The 18334-nt window shown below is 40.1% G+C and overlaps 1 protein-coding gene across 3 annotated transcripts in view; it reads right to left on the bottom strand.

Annotated features, from left to right (window-relative positions):
* ARHGAP44 (Rho GTPase activating protein 44) overlaps positions 1-18334 on the bottom strand; it is a gene marked incomplete at both ends in the record, with an annotated part of 144862 nt that overhangs the window by 32885 nt on the left and 93643 nt on the right. For all 3 annotated transcript variants that reach the window (XM_084236841.1, XM_084236842.1, XM_084236843.1), the window contains 4 exons: positions 147-228; positions 2147-2215; positions 9483-9600; positions 16478-16554. In XM_084236841.1, the coding sequence (XP_084092967.1) occupies positions 147-228; positions 2147-2215; positions 9483-9600; positions 16478-16554 (346 nt within the window). The remainder of the gene's footprint in view (positions 1-146; positions 229-2146; positions 2216-9482; positions 9601-16477; positions 16555-18334) is intronic.

Genomic DNA, 18334 nt, shown 5'->3' with positions numbered 1-18334 from the left:
ATTCGGGAACAAGTTTGTAAAGTTCTTGCAGCTCATGTGACTCTGTTGTGGAGTATGCAAAGGTGAATAAGTAGAGGGAGTTGGTCTTATTGGAGAAGGCAAGCAGGTTCCCTACCCACTCTCCTGCAAGGGAGCTCTGCACTTACCTTGTTGTGCTTTTATCTGAGGCAACACAGCCTGCAAGAGTGTCAATGACTTCCTGTGATATTCAGCTTGTACTTCTATTAGCTGAGAAAACATAAGGGCAAGCATTACCCTCTGCCAAGGGGTGGGAGCACAGGCTTCAGTGTACTGTAGGGTGTCCTGCGTGAAGGTACCACTGTACATACAGGGGAAGGAGGTGGCAGCCCATGCTCCCTCTGGAACCCACCTAGATTGACGGACATGCTTCCTTTTTAGCCTCTGTCGCAAAGGAGTGACCACAAGTAGAAATGGGGGCGGGGGGAGGGTAGAACCTTGAAGGAATAGGAATAGTTCCAGAGCTGGGGCATTCGAGAATCTGTCTCAGAGCCCCCCTACATTTACTGAGCAACCTCTCCTCCCAGTGAAAGGTAACACAGAGCAGTGCAACAATAGGAAAATATAAATAGAAGGCACATTTAGAAACCCATTTGCCTATAAGATAGAGCTAAGTGCCATTATTCTATATGTATCTTGGTTTCTGCAAAATGAGTCTAAGATATAACAGGTCAGAAAACTGGGGATTCACAACCACTTCAAGTACCTTGGGAGCTAAAATTGCTTTGGCTATAGCAATGCAGCCCAAAGAACAAATTCCTTCAAGATTTTCTATTTTGGCCATTCCATTACTTAGAAAGCTGCTGAGATGTTGAGAACAGATGAAAACCTGTGAATAATAGTTACTTCATTTATTTTCTGAACATCCTCTTGCCCCTAAAAGGGGAATGTATGAGGGAAGGAGAGGGAATCACTGTTTAAATGCTTGGTGTGAAGGGTAGATATTATTATCTCTAAGTAAAACTAATAAGGATTTTTTAAAAATCAGAATATCAAAATAAATGGTACACAAATGACAATTAGGCAGTTTAATAAAGCTTGGAATGTCAACACTTTCATCAGTTTTAGAAACTCTAAAATTAAATATTATCTTTATAAATAAAATCAATGGAACATTCTTGAAAGAATACTACTATTTTTAAATAAACTGTAAAGTTAAAAGGAATGCATAGCAGTGCTTTTTCTGGGTAGCGGGAACTCCTCTGACCAGGATTCAAAGTGCTGGAAGACTGCTGATAGCTAACAGACTGCTAGGACCACAGTGTCAATGAATTTTAAACTTTCAGGATTTCTCCTTTCATTCCTCTTTACCTTCCTTCATTATCATCCCATCACCTCCCTGACAAGAAATAAAAGCTTTCAGGTCTGAGTTTTAGTTCCAAGTTTAAAAGCAGATGAACTTAACTCTATTTTTATTTGCATTTTTTCTCTCCGAGTTTGTCATTGTCCTTGTTGTTTGACTTGCCTTGCATTCACCCTGGGGAAAAGCCAGGGTCCTGATTATTTGTATGAGATTGTTCCAGCCTAGATAGCTCTGATCCTGTTTCCCTACTCTCTAAATTTGCTTTCATTGATGAGAGACAAACAGGCCACATCAATAATCATTTACTTGTCATCATCTCTAGGGAAAAAAATTAGATTACAAAGATGAGTAGGGAATGGGGTTATCATATTTTTCTTCCCAAGCTCATTCAAAACGTTGGCCCAACTGACATTTTGGACTGGGCATCTGTTTGCTGTGAGGGCTGTCTTGTGCATTATAGGATGTCTAGTAGCATCCTGGAACTCCACCCACTCGAGGTGAGTAGCAAATTCCCTCCCCCCACCATGGTGACAGCCCAGAATGTCTCCACATATTGTCCACTTGAAGAGGAACAAAGCCCTTGAATGAGAATCACTGGCACAATTACTGACTTGCAGTAATTTTCGTGGATGGAATTAAGTTTTCTTCTGTTTTAGGAGAAAGAAGTCCAACAAGGAAAAATAGAAGGCATATATTCACAGGTAGAACAGTGAGAGCTCCACCCTTTTCCTTGACATACTCAACCAAGGAGCTCTTAGCTTCTCACCCACGTCCTCCCATGACTCTTGCCAACAAGCTTTAAGATCTCACCTTCCAAACTCTTACCGTTTGAAAGTAGTTTGCATAGTCAATTTCTTTGGCCACAAAACTGTACATGTCAGCTGAAAGCTGGTCCTGTGGAAAGTAAAAGACACAAGTGAGATAAATATAAAACAAGAGGACAGCTAATGTCTAAGTGTAGATATCACAGAAGAAAGAACCTTATGCATTGCTTAATCTCATTTTAATAATGCTCAATATTAAACATTGCCTATGGGCATTTCCACGTTTCCCTGCCACAGCTGTGGAGAATGCGTACGCATGGAGAGAACACCTAAGCCAGGAGCTTCCCAAGGACTTTAACACATGGGCCACATCTAGAGTGAGGAGAGCTGGTGTGGGAGGGAGGCATGTAAATTACTTTCATACATCTCTGGAGGACAGACTATGCCTCTGTTCCCTCCTTCTGCCCTTTGTTCTCTCTGATCATTCTCTTTCTTTATTCTCAACACTGACTGGCTGATCAGAAGCATATGGAAAAGAGATGGCAGCAGACGAATTTACGGAAGTTGGATAGACATGTAAGCAAGGAAAGAATTGCTGATTCAAAAATGTGGAAAAACCTGGACTCATCCAACATCACATGTGAATCTTATAGTGTTAACAGTCCTTCGTCTTTCAACTCCCAAGGGGATGTGGGTAGGAGCAATGACCATTTAATGCTGCAATTGAACTTGGAATGTGTTCTCCTCTGAAGAGAACAGTATTCATTACCATGGAAACACCCAGAGCAGGATACAGTAAAAGTCATTTTGAGCAAGATGTAGACTGCCAGCAACCATATCTTTGAGCGTACCATGTCTCTGAACTTGCAACTCCTGTGATCTCTAAAATTCCTCCCAGTTAGGTAGTCTTAGGAAGATCTTCAGAACAGATGCTTGGTTGAGGAGAAGAGAGTCTATAATGTTGTTGATGAGGTGAACATGAGAATAGCACAAGAAAGCTGAGCCTGATGCTAATGGCTCACTGCGAGCAGCTACACGCTTCTGAAAGAGTGTGCCTTTTGGGACCTCCAGTGCTCTACACCAAGCCCATAAATCCTCAGCCCCTCCAGTGCTGACTCAGCCTATTTTCAGTCTGTGAAGAGTAATCTGTTTCCTTTTTAATAGGCCAACAATTATTGGGAATATCATTACAGAGTTCTTGTTCACAAGGCAACAGAACCAAAGCACAGAGTTAAAGGCAATCTGCTCTCTCAAGCACAGATTAGGCAATGTTACTGCTTGGTCTTGTTGCAGAGAATGAAGAAAGAGTATAAGCTTCAGAGAATAAGCATGCAGGTTCCAAGCACAGCATCCCATGGAATTCTCATCTATCAATAACTCTTAGATTAAGTGTTGAATTCTAATTTTGGGTCAGTAGCTATCAAGAGTTCAAGGATCATATATCTGTCCTCCACTATCTCAAAAGTGCTTAGCACAGGTTGATAACTATTTGCTGAAAGAAAAATGGAAGAGGCTCAGCCATGGCTACATTACCTGTGAATAAAAGAGTCTCCAAGACTACCCACCTCAGCTCCCTTTGACCACAACATCCCCAAGTGAATGTCTTTGTAGGACTGACTGCCCGCCCTACTAAAGAGCCAAGTGAAAGGGCTCTGTCAACCTCGTCTGCCACCCACCCCAGCAGCATTACTCAGGAGACATCCATCACTGATTCAGCTGTGGTGAGAGAGACATCTGGAGTGAGGGAAAAACTAAGGGTAGAGTGATAAAAATGACCTGGCAGACAGAGGAAAGGAAGGGTGCCTTGGAGGACTAAGTTCTGCATCAAGCACATCTCCAAAGCCTCTAAATTTGAGCTTGGCCAGCAGGATCTTTAAAAAATCAGGTAGATGAAAGGACATTAAAATACACAATTAAATTACTGTTTTATTTAGTTAACAATACAGATTTCAAATAAGTCACAGTGCATGTAGAAAATAAGAGTGGAAACTGTAAGCTAAATTTCCATCTATCAAAATCATCAGTGAATTTTCTTTGTAAAGAGGAAAAAAAAAGTTCATCAATAATCACCAGTTTGTATTTAAGAGATTGTTTTCCTATTTTGTAACTATCTTACAATCATAAAAAATAGTCAAATAAACCTGCAATGCGTCCAGGAAGAAATAACTATTACCAAGCTGTGATATTTGCTCATTTTGTATCTGCTTAAGTCAGTTGTATGTTTTGTGTCAATGCTTGGTTTACAAAAAAATGGGGGTAGACTGCTTTGTATTTACCTCTAGATAAACTTGCTTAGTAGCAGTCACAAATGTATGTAATGTATGTAAGTATGTAAATAAACATGGGATTTAATGTATGGACAGTGTTTCTCATGTTGCTACTGGCTCTAACTTTTCACTATTTTAACAGTACTTGAATAAGCATCTGTTTATACAGGTGTGTACCCATCTCTTGATAATTTCTTTAAGCTAACTTCTGCAGTTAAAACTAATTCTGATTATATAATTCCTTAGAGCTAAATTTTAAATTATTAGAAACATAATGAATTAGAACATTCAGACTTTGGAAATACACTGTCAAATAACCATCAGAAAGACCGCCATTGATAGTACAAGGAGTAATCTGTAAGTGTTTTGTTTGTTGCCCAAAACAACCTTTTAATTCTGCTCAATCATTATCAAATTTAAATAATATGTTCTCTTTTTTTTTGAAAAGACTTATTTTACTTATTTGTGCATACAAGAACTGGGGTATAGGCCAGAGGTGTGGGTAGGAGGTGAGAGGATTCACCAGAGACAGAGTAGGGAGCAGAATAGGAGGATTTACCAAAATATACTGCTGAGGGGAGCAGTGGCTAAGAGAGGAGAGGGCTGCTATGCCATTTGGTCTGCTGGCCAAGGATGGAACTCATGCCACAGGGCTGGGTAGTGGATGGTAACAGATTGATAACGCTGAGACTTAGCCCGTGAGCCACCAGGAAAGCCCTAAACAATATGTTCTTAATTTGTAATTTTTTTTAAAGATTTATTTATTTATTTATTTATTTATTTATTTATACAAGCACTGGGTACAGTCAGAAGTGCGGGAGGGTGAGAGATTTCACCAGAGCCAGAGTGGGAAACAGAACAGGCAGACTGAAGATACACTGCTGAGGGGAGCAGTGGGCGGCAGGAGAGATCTGTGCGCCATGTGGGACCCTCGCGGGTGGCCGGGGATCGAACCGGCGCTACAGAGGCTGTGGGCAGCTTCGCAACCCAGCACTCAACCGCTGCGCCACCAGGGAGGCCCTTAATTTGTAATTTTTTAATCATGAAGTTAAGTTTCTTTTAGATTTATTGTCTCTGACTACTTTTCCTGAGGCTTCATCTATTTCTAAGATGTGTAAGAACTACTTGAATTGATAAGATCATTGGCTTTATCAAATACTACTAATATTTTCACTAATTTTGCCATGTTTCTTTTATTATACTATTTACAACTACTGTTTTGGTTCTGTACTTTTTAGAGGTTTTTCCACATAGTGGTAGTCATTGAATTTTTCTTTTTATGATTTCCTCCTTTGGTGATATGCTTAGGGCTTCTCCACAAACAATGTAAGTACACACATACTTATGTTCAATAGAGAATGTAAAATTTTAATATTCAATAAACTTGGAAGTTATTTAGTACTTATATCAGATAAAGAATTTTTTGAAAGCTAACCGAATGTCTCAGAATTGTTTATGAATAATATAGACTATCAATATGGATTGAAAATGGCACAGATGAAATGTCTCATATTTTTGGGCTTTTTACTTTCTTCTGGTGTGGATCTCTTTCTTCTCCCACTGATCTATTTAGTTTTGAAATCATACCTAAGTTTTAAATACATAACTATAATATTTTAAGGCTCTATAACTCAGTTTCAATAACTCTCCCACATTAACTTTAGAAATCTTGCAACCTTTTGAAACATTTACTACAATTTTATTTACTTATCACAGTTCCAATCAAATTAATTTTGGGAAATTCAAAATTTTATAATATTGATTCTTATCATTAAGGAACATCTCTCAATTTTATTAAGTTTGATTTTTTTCAATAATATTTTATAATTGTCCTGTATTTTATGGTTATAATGGTAGGATTTTATATATTACTATTATCTAAAAAAAAAAATCCAAGCTATTCATAAATAATGGTCTCTTAAGTACTTTTTAGGATAAAAAGTAGAACGCCATTTTTATTAATTTCTCATTAATTAATTTCTCATTTATTAATTTCTCATATAAGGAGCTAAGAATTCACCACTCAATCTAGACAAGAAAAATGCTGAAAAAACTGAAAACTCAAGAACTCTTCTCGTTTATATCAAAGAGTTTGTTGACAGGGCAAACCACTGTCTCCAAATTAGGGAAAGTGGTGAATATGAGAATCACAACTTACCCGAACAAAAATCCTTGAGCAGAAATTTCCATGGAAACCAGTACTGGGCAGGAAAACCTAGACTGTCACTGACAAACTGCTGGAGGTTCAGTGTGGAAAGCCTGGGAGATAAAAAGTCCATGAGGACCTATCTGCTGGGAGGTCCCACAGTTTTGTGGGTTTCACCTCCTATATTCCTACCAAGTCCTCACAGTAAATGACAGGGAAGAATTCTCTGCCTGCTTCCAGCAAGGAGACAGAAAAGGACAAAAAATTTAAAAACACTAGAGCCTTCTATTCCTGTCCTCAGGTGAAATTATTTTATTTTTTCAAAGATTTATTTATTTATGCATACAAGAGCTGGGGTGCAGGCCAGAGGTGCAGGGTGGTGAGAGGGTTCACCAGAGACAGAGTGAGGAGAAAAACAGATGAATCTACTGAAATACATTGCTGGGGGAGCAGTAGGTGAGACAGGAGAGGTCTGCTGCGCCATGTGGGTCAGCTCCCTGCCTGGGGGTTGAACTCATGCTGCAGTGGCTGTGGGATAGCTTCATAGTGCTGAGCCACCAGGCAGGCCTGGAGGAGTTATCAGTCTTACAGATTTGGGGGGAAGGAAAAAAGCTCAATTCTAGCAGGTTTTAGCCTTCTACACAGGGAAAAGAAACAGTCAATTCCAGGATCCTCAAGTCATCCTGTCCTACCTAAAAACAAACAAAACTGAGAAGCTGAAAAAAATAATCCAAGAAGCACTAGTGACATTCACTGTCCAGGGGCACAGGCTCACCAAAGGACCGAGATCTCATCGCAGGACTACAGAACCCTCCCCACCCTCCACATCTCACCACCACATTACTTGTGGCCAATATATTTACCATGACATTAAGTCCACTTTTCAACAACAACAACAACAACAACAACAACAAAAAAACTGCAACACACACTAAAAGGTAAAAACACAGATTGAAGAGTGTGAACAAATCTCAGAACCTGAGTCAGAAGTGGCAGGCATGCTGGAATGACCAGACTGGGAATTTAAACAATTTTTCACTAATATGTTAAGATAAATTTTTCACTAATATGTTAAGATAAATTTTTCACTAATATGTTAAGGGATTTTATGGAAAAAAGTAGACAACATGCAAAAACAGATAGATAATGGAAATGGAGAGATGACGATTCTAAGAATGAGTAAAAAGGAAATACTAGAGATGAGAAACACTGTAACATAAATGAAGAATGCCTCTGACAGGCTCAGCAATACAGTGCACAAAGCTAGAAAAGAATCTCTGAGCTTGAGGATCTAACTACAGAAAATTCCACAACTGAAAAGCAAAGACAAAAAAGACTGGAAAAAAAGGAGTCAAATATCAAGAAATTGTGGTACAGCTTCAAAAGTTGTAACATGTGCATGTTAAGAAGAAAAAGGTACAAAGGCAATAGTTGAAGTAATAATGACAGAATTTCTCCAAATTGATATATGATACCAAAACCACAAGTCTAGGAAGCTCAGAAAACACAAAGCAAAATAATTGCTAAAAAAAACAACAAAGTTAAAGAAAAACTCTTGAAAGAAGCCAGGGAGTAAAAACATCTTACCTATTTACCTATAGAGGAGCAAAGATAGAAACAAATCTGACTTCTCAGAAACCATGCAAGTAAGAGGAGAGAGGAATGAAATGGTTAAAGCATTGAGGGAAAACTTAACAGTCTAGAAATCTGTATTCTGTGAAATTATCCTTCAAAAGTAAAGGAGAACCAAAAATGTTTTCAGATGAATGAAAATTGAGGGAACTGGCTGTCACAGACCAGACTTGTAACACAAGTTGAAAGAGGACTTGTAAATATATATTACAAACTCTAGATCACTAAGAAGTTTTTTAAAAAGCTTAACTGAGATACTAGTAAAAGAGAAAATAAAATCATAAACTGTTCAATTAAAATCTCAAAAGGCAGAAAAAGAGTAGAAGACAAAAACAGGCACTAAGAATAAGGGCAATAAATAGAGAACAGTAACAAATAGGGTAGATAGCAACTCAATAATCAATTAAAACTCAATTGTGTATATATAACTCAATATAAACTCAATGGTGTATACATATAGCAATTAAGAGACAGAGATTGTCAGAATGGATAAAAATATGAGACTCAGCTCTGTGTGTCTCCCAGGAGGCAAAGTATTCATGAAGCTGAGTCCCAGGGCAAGTTAGGGTTCAAAGGATTCATTAGGCAGCTTCAGGGACAGTGTAGGCAGGGACTTGGGAGAATTAAAGAGGCTTCTGAGATAAGGACAGTAAATTCTAAGAGATGCTAAGCAAAACATACTCCAGAAATGAGGTCAGAAAGTCCAGGAGAACTAAACAAAAACAGTAAAACTTGAGAGAATAAGACCTTGGACAGGGGAGGTAAACTCTAAGATAAGAGAGAAAAGGTTTAAATACCCCTAGACATGGGCCCACAATGGCTTGCTTGCCCCTCCCAAGTACAGCATACCTGGGAGTCCTTACTTTCTTCCTTTAAATAAAGTTTTCTTTACTTTACATTTGTTTCTCTCAGCTTACTTATCTAAAATGTCTGCAAATTCCTTTTTATGGCTTAATGGGACAAGAACCTGTGGTGATTCAACAGCTAAATTAACAGCACACACCGGTGTCAAAGCGACTCAAGAAAATACCAAAAGGCAAACTAGAAGATAATATCAACAGAGAGCAAGGCTACTTTATGGTCAAAATTCTCAGCTCCTCTGTGCAGCCTCTGTGCCGAGCATGCAGGAACACCAACACTAACCTACAGCTACCCCCATCTAGGTCACTGTCAAAGGCCTAAATCTTAGAGCTCATGCTGGATCCAAGAGATGCTAGAGTCAAACTTGGGAACATTTAGGTCAATGTCTAGAGGCTCACTGTGTGGGCTTTAACAGAACTTCAGTGAACAAAAAGGAACTCCCTGAGGGTTCCTGGTCTACCCAGGTAGAGAAAAGCAAGGACATGGGGTACCCTGCAAATCTCCACTCTGTTGGCAGCCTCCTCCATCTCCTCCCTGAGGGCGTCGGCTTTGGCACCCGCAGGCTGTAAACTGCTGGACAAACCCGAAGACTTGGAAGTCTGCTGCCACCTGATGGAAAACAGGAGAAAAGAGGAGAAGCATGAGACAGAGTCCTGGGGAAACTGGGTACCGAGGAAACTGCCGGTTACATATATTACCCAGAGAGCAACATACCCTCAAAAAGAGAGCAGATGGAAAGGTCCCAAGTACTGAACCAGGAGAACTGTTCACACGGCTGTCCTTGACAGACACTGGGGACCCATTGTCCCTTCGAGGATCATATCCCCCAGTTTCCCACTATTGTCCTTGTCTTCTGAACTTTTAAGGCCCAATGTCACCACCACTGCTTTCTCTGAAGTATAGTCTGAGTGATTCCTTTAAGTCCCCTGCCTATCTTGTGGACATTGGAGTTCAGAAATATTCCCCTACTTGCTGAAGCCAATCATGCATGCCAGGTGTGAGGGCAAGTGGGTAAAATGAAAACAAATCTGAAGCAAACACGTCTACTATAAGCACAAAACAACTTCCTAACAACATCCAGACACCTCTGTTATTTTCTTAAATGTTTCTCTTTGTGTGGGGAATACTGGCCTTCTGAGGAAGCCACCTGAGAAACTTTTATGGGCAAGTACAAATATTTCTGGCTGCTATGCCATCATGGGGACTTACAAAAAGCAGGCCCTGAATGGTTCCGATTACACTAGATAGTTGTAGCTGTAGGAGGGAAGAGAGTGGGTTCCTCTTCCGTTAAGTCTGTAAATTCCATGGTTTACAGGGCCCAGTAAGTGCAAAAAAATAAGTCAAATGAGTCATTAACTTAAAAGCTAGTCCAATATGTCCTTTATTTCTGACTTGTAGTAGGATCATGAGATATTAACTATTTCTGGATGATCAGGTGAAAGTGCAGGAGAGGCCTGGCTGCAGCCTCAGAAGGCTCCTGGAAGGAGAGTGTCTCACCTAGAGGGCAGCTACTCTTCCTTGGGGGCTGATGCAGCCCAGGCTGAAGGTGGGCCTTGGGTTGCCAGGTGTCTCAACTGACAACCTAGAAGCTGCTGTGTGAAAAGTCCTGATGACATGTGGCAAGGGATTAAGAAATTTCTCTTAAACAGCATTCAGACCAGTAGTGCACTGAGTGGTCCAGACAGCTGTGTGTGTGCTCGCTGGCTTGAACATACCATGTCACACTCATTTTCAGAATCAAGAAAAGAATCACTAGCTCTTTCTCTCACAGTTTTTCTTTCCTCTCTTGTAATGTGTGGGAAAAACAGCTGCATGCAGGATTCTGTGATAGAAAAGAGGGAGAATCAAGTCCTTTGCTATTAGCAAAAAAGTAGCAAAATAAAGAATTCTCTGTCACTGAAAAAAAAGTGGGAAAATTACTTTAAAAGGCTTTGGGACAGCAAACTAGCTTGAAGCTCCAGAGATGGGCACACACCCTGGGAGAGTCCCAAGTCCAAAACAAATGAGAAAGGTGGTATTCTATTCAAAAAAGCTAAAAATTTAAGCTAACAGGTAAGGATTAGTAAAAACTCCTGAGCAATTCTTTCTCATATTGGTTTGTCCCACAGAATTGATATATTTAATAATTACTTCCCAAGTCAAGCGATTCTAAATAAAGCATTAAAGTGTAATTTTTTTTTTATTTTGTGAAAATATGAGATGACTCAGATAATGTATATACCCACAATGTAGACTATGGGATCAAGTCATAACCACCATCTGATTCATGTTCTCTGAAAAACAAACAACTAACCAAATATATAAGTGTAAAAAAATTAAGTTATCATAAACACTAAGCTGATTTTTATGGTTTTATAGGTTTTGATTATAATTTTTAACCTGAATTGCACTTAATGTATATATATTAAAACAAAGACACTCTCCCATGTTGTCTTTCTTTTCCCTTCTCGTTCCCTTAACTTTTTTTTTAAAGATTTATTTATTTATTTATTTATTTATTTATTTATTTATTTATTTATACAAGCACTGGGTACAGTCAGAAGCGCAGAAGGGTGAGAGAATTCACCAGAGCCAAAGCAGGGAACAGAACAGGCAGACTGATGAAACACACTGCTGAGGGGAGCAGCGGGCACAGCAGGAGAGGTCTGAGCGCCATGTGGGACCCTCGCCGGTGGCCGGGGATCAAACTGGCACTGCGGAGGCTGCGGGCAGCCTCGCAGCCCAGTGCTCAACTGCTGCGCCACTGAGGAGGCCCCTGTTCCCTTTAACTTGTCCCCTAAATTTTGTTCTGCAGTATGTATCTCAGTGGTGTAAAAACAGACACCTTTCCCCTACCTTTATAGGGAATTTTATTTGTAATATATAAACAACCTATTTGATATAATGAAATAATGACAAGATGCTCTAAAAACATCCCTATGTAGAAACTGAATAACAAAATATCAAGAGAAATCTGGAAATTTTTGTATAGGTTGGGAAAGTAAGATTTAACATGGTATCCATTTCAGGGCATGGCCGTCTTCTTGGGCACCTGTTCTACAAAATTTAACAACTCTCCTGCTCTGTCAAGACAAGAAATGGGGATTCTTATCCAATAAGAGTTTGAGTTTTGAAATTCAAAGAGCAAATAGTTCATTTCTTCTCACTAAAGTAGCTGATGTTACACACCATTCTCTGGGAATGATGTGATCAGTCATTCTATGATCTGGGGGTATAAAACTTCTGGGAATAGGAAAAAAGATAAAGAAGGCAAATGAAAGATCAGTGCAGGGCAAAAGGAAGTCCAAAGGAAGCATTTCTGGGGGCAAATAGGGAGTTTTCTTTAGTGGATATTTATTGCTTCATCTGTGCAGTCTTCTTCTTCTATCATCAGCTTCTCTACTCTCTGAGGTCCTGCCCCACTCCTGGCCAAAAGGAGTTGCCATTTTTGTGTTGCCCTCTCAATGAGTGGCTTAGGTGAGTGGCCCTGATGCAAGTCAAGCAAGGTGACTATCCTTCATCACCTTGGCAATTGACAGGCCAAGGAAGTGAGCGTATAAGCAAAGTCCAAATGTATGGAGTACTTCCTTTGAACGTTTGGAGTTGGAACAAAAGGAAGAAAGCTCACACTACAGATTCATAAGCCCAAGGGACATCCAGTAACGATGGAGACAATGGATCTAAGATGCTTGCATGTGGGGAAGTGGAGATGAGGAGCAGTTCCTGAGGGCAATGAGATCCTGCTGGCAGTGCCAAAGGACCTCAAAACTGCCACAGCTCCAGAATTCTACTTCTAGTTGTCCATTTCTTCTCCTTTAACTCCTTGAACTTCCCAGTATCTTCCCCCAAACTCTCCTGTTTTACTTATATTAATTGACTTGTTTCCAAAGAAGGTAAGTGATCTTAGTCTGCTTGGGCTGCCACAGCAAAATGCCATAGCAAAAAACCAAATGAGGGATTGAAACAGCAGACATTTATTTTCTCATATTTCTGGAAGCTAGAAAGTCCAAGATCAAGATTGTATTAGGATTTGGGTTCTGGAGAAGACTCTCTTTCTAGCTTGCAGATAACCACTTTCTTGTTCTACCCTCACTTCGTGTTTCCCCTGACTGCATGCAGAAGAGAAAGACCACTCTTCTTCTAAACCATCAACCCCGCTGGAACAGAGACCTACCATGAGGTCCTGATATAACCTTAATTAGTTCTTAAAGGCTCCACCTCCAAATACAGGCACACTAGGAATAAGGGTTTCAACACAAGAATTGGGTGAGAGGGAACACACAAGTCTGTTCACAGCAGATCCCAGAGGCAGCTATTCATCAAAAACATAAAGTAAACTGACCTTGAGATATATGCCCCAAAAAAGACAAGGCCAACTTTGCAAAGGAATGGGCTCCATTTTTACAAAACACTGTTAACCAGATCTATCACGGGAAAGATGTTTTTCTATTATTCATATTCAATTAAATTCATAATTTTAATTCCAGCATAAAGCTTGCTTGAGCTTACCTCCATCCTTTCCATCTATAATCTTTTAGTCTTCTCTAAGTTTAGTCTTTGAAGTTATTAAGGTTTATAAAATTGGCTTTTGTAGCAGACAAGCCAGATCTACTCAAATTGTGACAAATGTACACTTTGGTTTTAGAATTAATTAAACATTGGCTAAATTAGTTGGATTTGACAATATCTACCAGAGTTGTGGTTGAAATCTAGGATCCAGGCATAGAACTATTGATTTAGATGTGCTGAAAGATATAAAAAGATCCTGCCTTTCTTAAAAGGCAGAGCATGTTTTTACCTGGAATACACTGTTGAGTCCGGTAGTGTAGTTCACAAAGGACAGAACAGAAATAAAAGAAAGATCTGGTGATCAGAAGCAGGATGCAGGAAAAAAAAGAACCTAACTTTTCGCTATTACAGTATTTGGTCTACTCTCACTGCTGTGTCTTGGGATGTAGTCTTCATGCTGGTTGAAAATGAAGGGTTAGGGGAAAGGCAAGAATGTGAGTGGTTGGCTGTTTCTCATAGCACAGAGCCCAGAGGCAACACTGGAGATTCATACGGGGGTATCTTGCTCCTACAGAACAAACTCAGGCTGCAAATGGCTAGTCTGAAAGCAAAGTGGGAAGAAAGAGGACACCTTGCTAAAAGTCCCCTCTCACCTCTAGCCCATAACCTCCACTGATGGAAAATCCATACAACTTGAGGACTTGGGTTAGATCCTTCACCATGGTCACTACAGCGGAGACCTGAAGGGAATTTAACCAGGTTTTTGAAGAGCTGTCCTGCCAACAATCTCTCCAAAGCAACCCTCAACCTCCAAACTCACAACTACAGAGTGGACTATGTGAAAAGGAAAAGCACCAATATGATAAAGAAGATGGGTGAGGTTTATGAAGATAAACTAAGGAATTTTTTTTTTTTTTGGTCTTAAGAGATTGTAAAGATTGTAAAGAGTCATTGTAAAGCCTACAATGTGTCAATCAATGACACTTCCCTTAGGATTCAGAATCTCCACACCACTTGGTGTCACCATTCAAAACCTAACACAAGACTAGCCTGACCATGGCTGTCCCCCAGAAGTAACTCTCCTTCTCATAATACTGAATAAACATGTGTAAATGGAAACAGCAAGGGCATGCTTTGATGCTAGCAGTTAGCCCTCTGCCCAAAAGCTCTGTGCTGGAAATTAGAATTTTCCTAACAGAAGCAAAGATCAGATCTCAGAGCCAAGAACCAAGACCTTCACAGAAGGAGATCATGCTGTACCCCAGGGGCTAGGTGTCCACCATCATCCCACAGACAGAGTTTCTTCAGTCATCCCAGGAGACCCCCAGAATTAGGGGCTTGACCACTGGGGTGATAGGAGGCAATTTTACACGGGACAAGGACACGGAAGGAAGTGATACCAAATCAATACTCCCCACGCAATCTGGCCTCTGTCCCTCCAAGTACGCCACAGGGGTCGAAGATCTGGGTCAGAATAACTTGAACAACTTTCCATCTTCTCCTCCTGCTTTTTTGCAAAAGGAGACAAGCCTCAGGGTCACAGCCTTCTGTAGGCAATGGGATCTAAAATTTAATAACATTGGTTTTGCTTTCATGCGCTTTACTTTTGTTTACTTGATATTTGGAGCAAAGGGCGCTGCTTTACAAGTATGGCGTTGCTATAAAAGTTTTTTTATTTTTCTCTTTGTAGAGCTAACATTGGTTTACAACATATATGATTTAGGGGAATAGGCTCACACCTCATCAGATTTATGTTACTACACCACCCCCAACCATCAAAGTTTGGTCAGGTCGGTTTTTTCCCCCTCTATATTCCACATGTTTAATGACATCCCCCAGTATTTGTTTTTCTCCTTCTGACTTATTTCACTTAGTATAATCCCCTCCAGTTCCATCCATGTTGCAAATGGCAAGAGTTCATCTTTTTTAGAATTTGAGTAGTATTTCACTGTGTATATATACCACATCTTGATCCACTGCTCTCAACCTCCTCAAATCAACCTACAAATGATTTACTACCTGTGTACAGGTGAGGACACTGCTATTCTAGGCAGTGGGTGACTGGACTAGGGTCACAGGAATAGAGAATAGATGATGTGGATCACACTACCTCATTTCTGACTCCTGGTTCAGCACTCTATTCTATGTCCCTACATTTTTGTTTGTTTTTAATTTCTGCTCCCACTATACTCCCCTCCTTTCTTCTGCCCTAGCCACACTGGCCTTCATTCTAACCTTGAATTCAGCATCTTTTTCCTACCTCAGGACCTTCGCATTTTCTATTCCCACTGTTGTGGACAGTTTTATATCAGATGACTTTACATGACTACCTCTTTCTCATCATTTATGTTTCAGATAAAATATCATATCAAAAAACCTTTTCTTCACACTTCCAGTGATAAAAATCAGGCAATCATGGCAAGGTAATGTACAGGATGTACCTGCAGTCTGTAACACTGTATTGCATGTTTGAAAGTTGCTAAGAGAGTAGATCTTAAAGTCCTCAACACAAAGACATTTTTGTAACTACATATAGGGACAGATAGTGACTAGATTTATTGTGATGATCATGTGGCAATACACACAAATACTGAAATATGATGTTGTACACCTGAGACTAATATAATGATATATGTCAATTATATCCCAATTAAGAAAAAGGCTTTCTCTGTGTTACCCAACCCAGTGCTGTTGCCACCTTTCTCCACCCTCCCTCCCCTTCCAAAATTGCCCTGTGTTACCTTCTTTTACGACTATGGCTGCCTGGAATTTTCCTGTTTGTTCACTTGCCTAGAGTCTATCTCCAGAACTAGAATACAGCTTCCAAGAGAGCAGGGACCCCGGGTCTCTGGCTTACCCTTCTGGCACACAGAGGGTGGTAAGAAAAACTTGGTGACTGAAAACATTCACACATGCACACACAACCACACACAAAACTCTACCCCCAATTATGATCATTGCTGCTTCCAAGAAGCAAAACATAAAGGAATTACCGTACCTTGTTCGTGAAGAATCCATGTCCAGCACCAACTTTGCTAAATGTTTCCTCTGTTTTTGAATATTTGGGATTTCTACCTGTTGTTACAGGAGAAAAAAGACACAGGTGAGTTGAAGCTTAAGATAAATTCTTAAAGAACTACTAACACGTTTGCTAGAGGTCCCCTAGTTCTATTTTCAGATGAAATTCTTGATTCCTTTTCCTGAATTAACTCTGTTCTTTCTTTACTGAGCTTCTGCCAGTTCCTCCACCAGTCCAGACCCTCTCAGGATTTAGTCCTCCCTGATCACAAAGACCCAGCTCATGCCTAGTCTCACTCCAGAAAACAGGGCTCCTGTGTGTTCTATGGAACACACAGGAGCCCAAAGTTAGGAGAAATGCTGGGAGTTGAGCAGTTAAGAGCTGACACAGGGACCTAATTCAAAACAAATCACAGAAAGACAAAGAGCACTGGTCTCAGGAGATCTGAGATTCTATGGGTAATGCAATTAGGAAATATTTTTATAGAAACAAAAGTTTTTTTTTTCCCCAAGTAAATAATGAATAAACATCACTACGGCTTTTCTCAGTCACAAGAAATTCATCCATAGTGGTTGTATATAGATGTTCTTTTTATACTTTTATTTCTAAAAATGACTTAACATTCCAGTGCAGGATTTTGGTTCCTGGCCCAGCAAAAGTGGGGCAGGATGTGAGAATTTTAAAGGAAAATTGGTCATAAATTGAACCAAAGTCATCTCAGGCTGCAACTTTTATAGAGAGAAAAAATTGTGAGGATGATCCAATGTTCTGTGAAATGCTTTCTGTTCACTCTTCTGAGCAAGGTGCAGAGTTCCTGTCAATAGGAAGGAGAGGGATGACAGTTCCTGGTGTCCTGGCATGATCATAGAGCCCAGAGGCCACACCAGCATATCACGTGGGAGCATCTTGCTCCTACAAGCCAGTCTTAGCAACCCAAGTCTCTAGACTTGCCCCTTGGGTTTGCTTCTAGCTTTGGCTGGAACCCTAGGTCCCCTTTATGAAGAACAGATGGTCACTCATCCATGCTTTAAGCTGGGCTATGACCTGGTATGGCATCTGAGAAGTCTAGACTGATCTACGCCAAACACCATATCTAGAATATTCTCCTTGAATATGTTTAGGCACATTGGTAATTATTTATCCATATACTTGTCCTAGAAATAGCACAGGGGATGTGCAGGTGCTGAGGGTGGGCAAAAAGGAAACCAGTCATGGTCTAGGGCAATAAGGTAGACTTGAGCCATTTGGCTATGCCACGTTCAGTTCCTATGAACAAAAAGGAAATAAAATAAAAAATTATCTTCCTCAGTTGCACTAACTATAGAGTTCAATAGCCTCAGGTAGCTACCGGCTACCAGACTACAAGTAGAATATTTCTATTATGGCAGGAAGTTCTATGGGAAGTGCTGGTTAGATTTAGCATGAAGGAGATCTAGAATTCAGGGCAGATATAGCTCCCCAATTATTTCTGTTCTCATTTTTGAGATTTAACTTGGTTAACGCTAACAAAATCATCACATAGACATTCAGATTTATCATTTTCACTAGTGCTCTTTAAAGTCTAAGAGAATGAACCTATATATAAACATGAACTTCAAGGGCTTCTCAGAGTCTTTCGGACACAAGTCCCCCCATTCCTCATGAGGAAGGGCCGCTGTTCATTTTACTGAAGACTTGAGACAGGTAGAAGGCAGAGGTGGAAGCTGCAGTGGGACTCTGGTGGGAAAGGAGGCATTGCTGAGAGCTTTGTCTCTCCAGCCTCTGAAACGCCAACAAGTGAGGGTGGAAGACGAGGGTAAAACTGAAAAGAGCATAAAACTGAAAGTGCTGTTAAAT

This window comes from Talpa europaea, assembly GCF_964194135.1.
Source record: "Talpa europaea genome assembly, chromosome: 7".
Classification (NCBI taxonomy): domain Eukaryota; kingdom Metazoa; phylum Chordata; class Mammalia; order Eulipotyphla; family Talpidae; genus Talpa; species Talpa europaea.
Note: the sequence above shows the minus strand (reverse complement) of the source record. Positions and strands in the feature narration are given on the sequence as shown.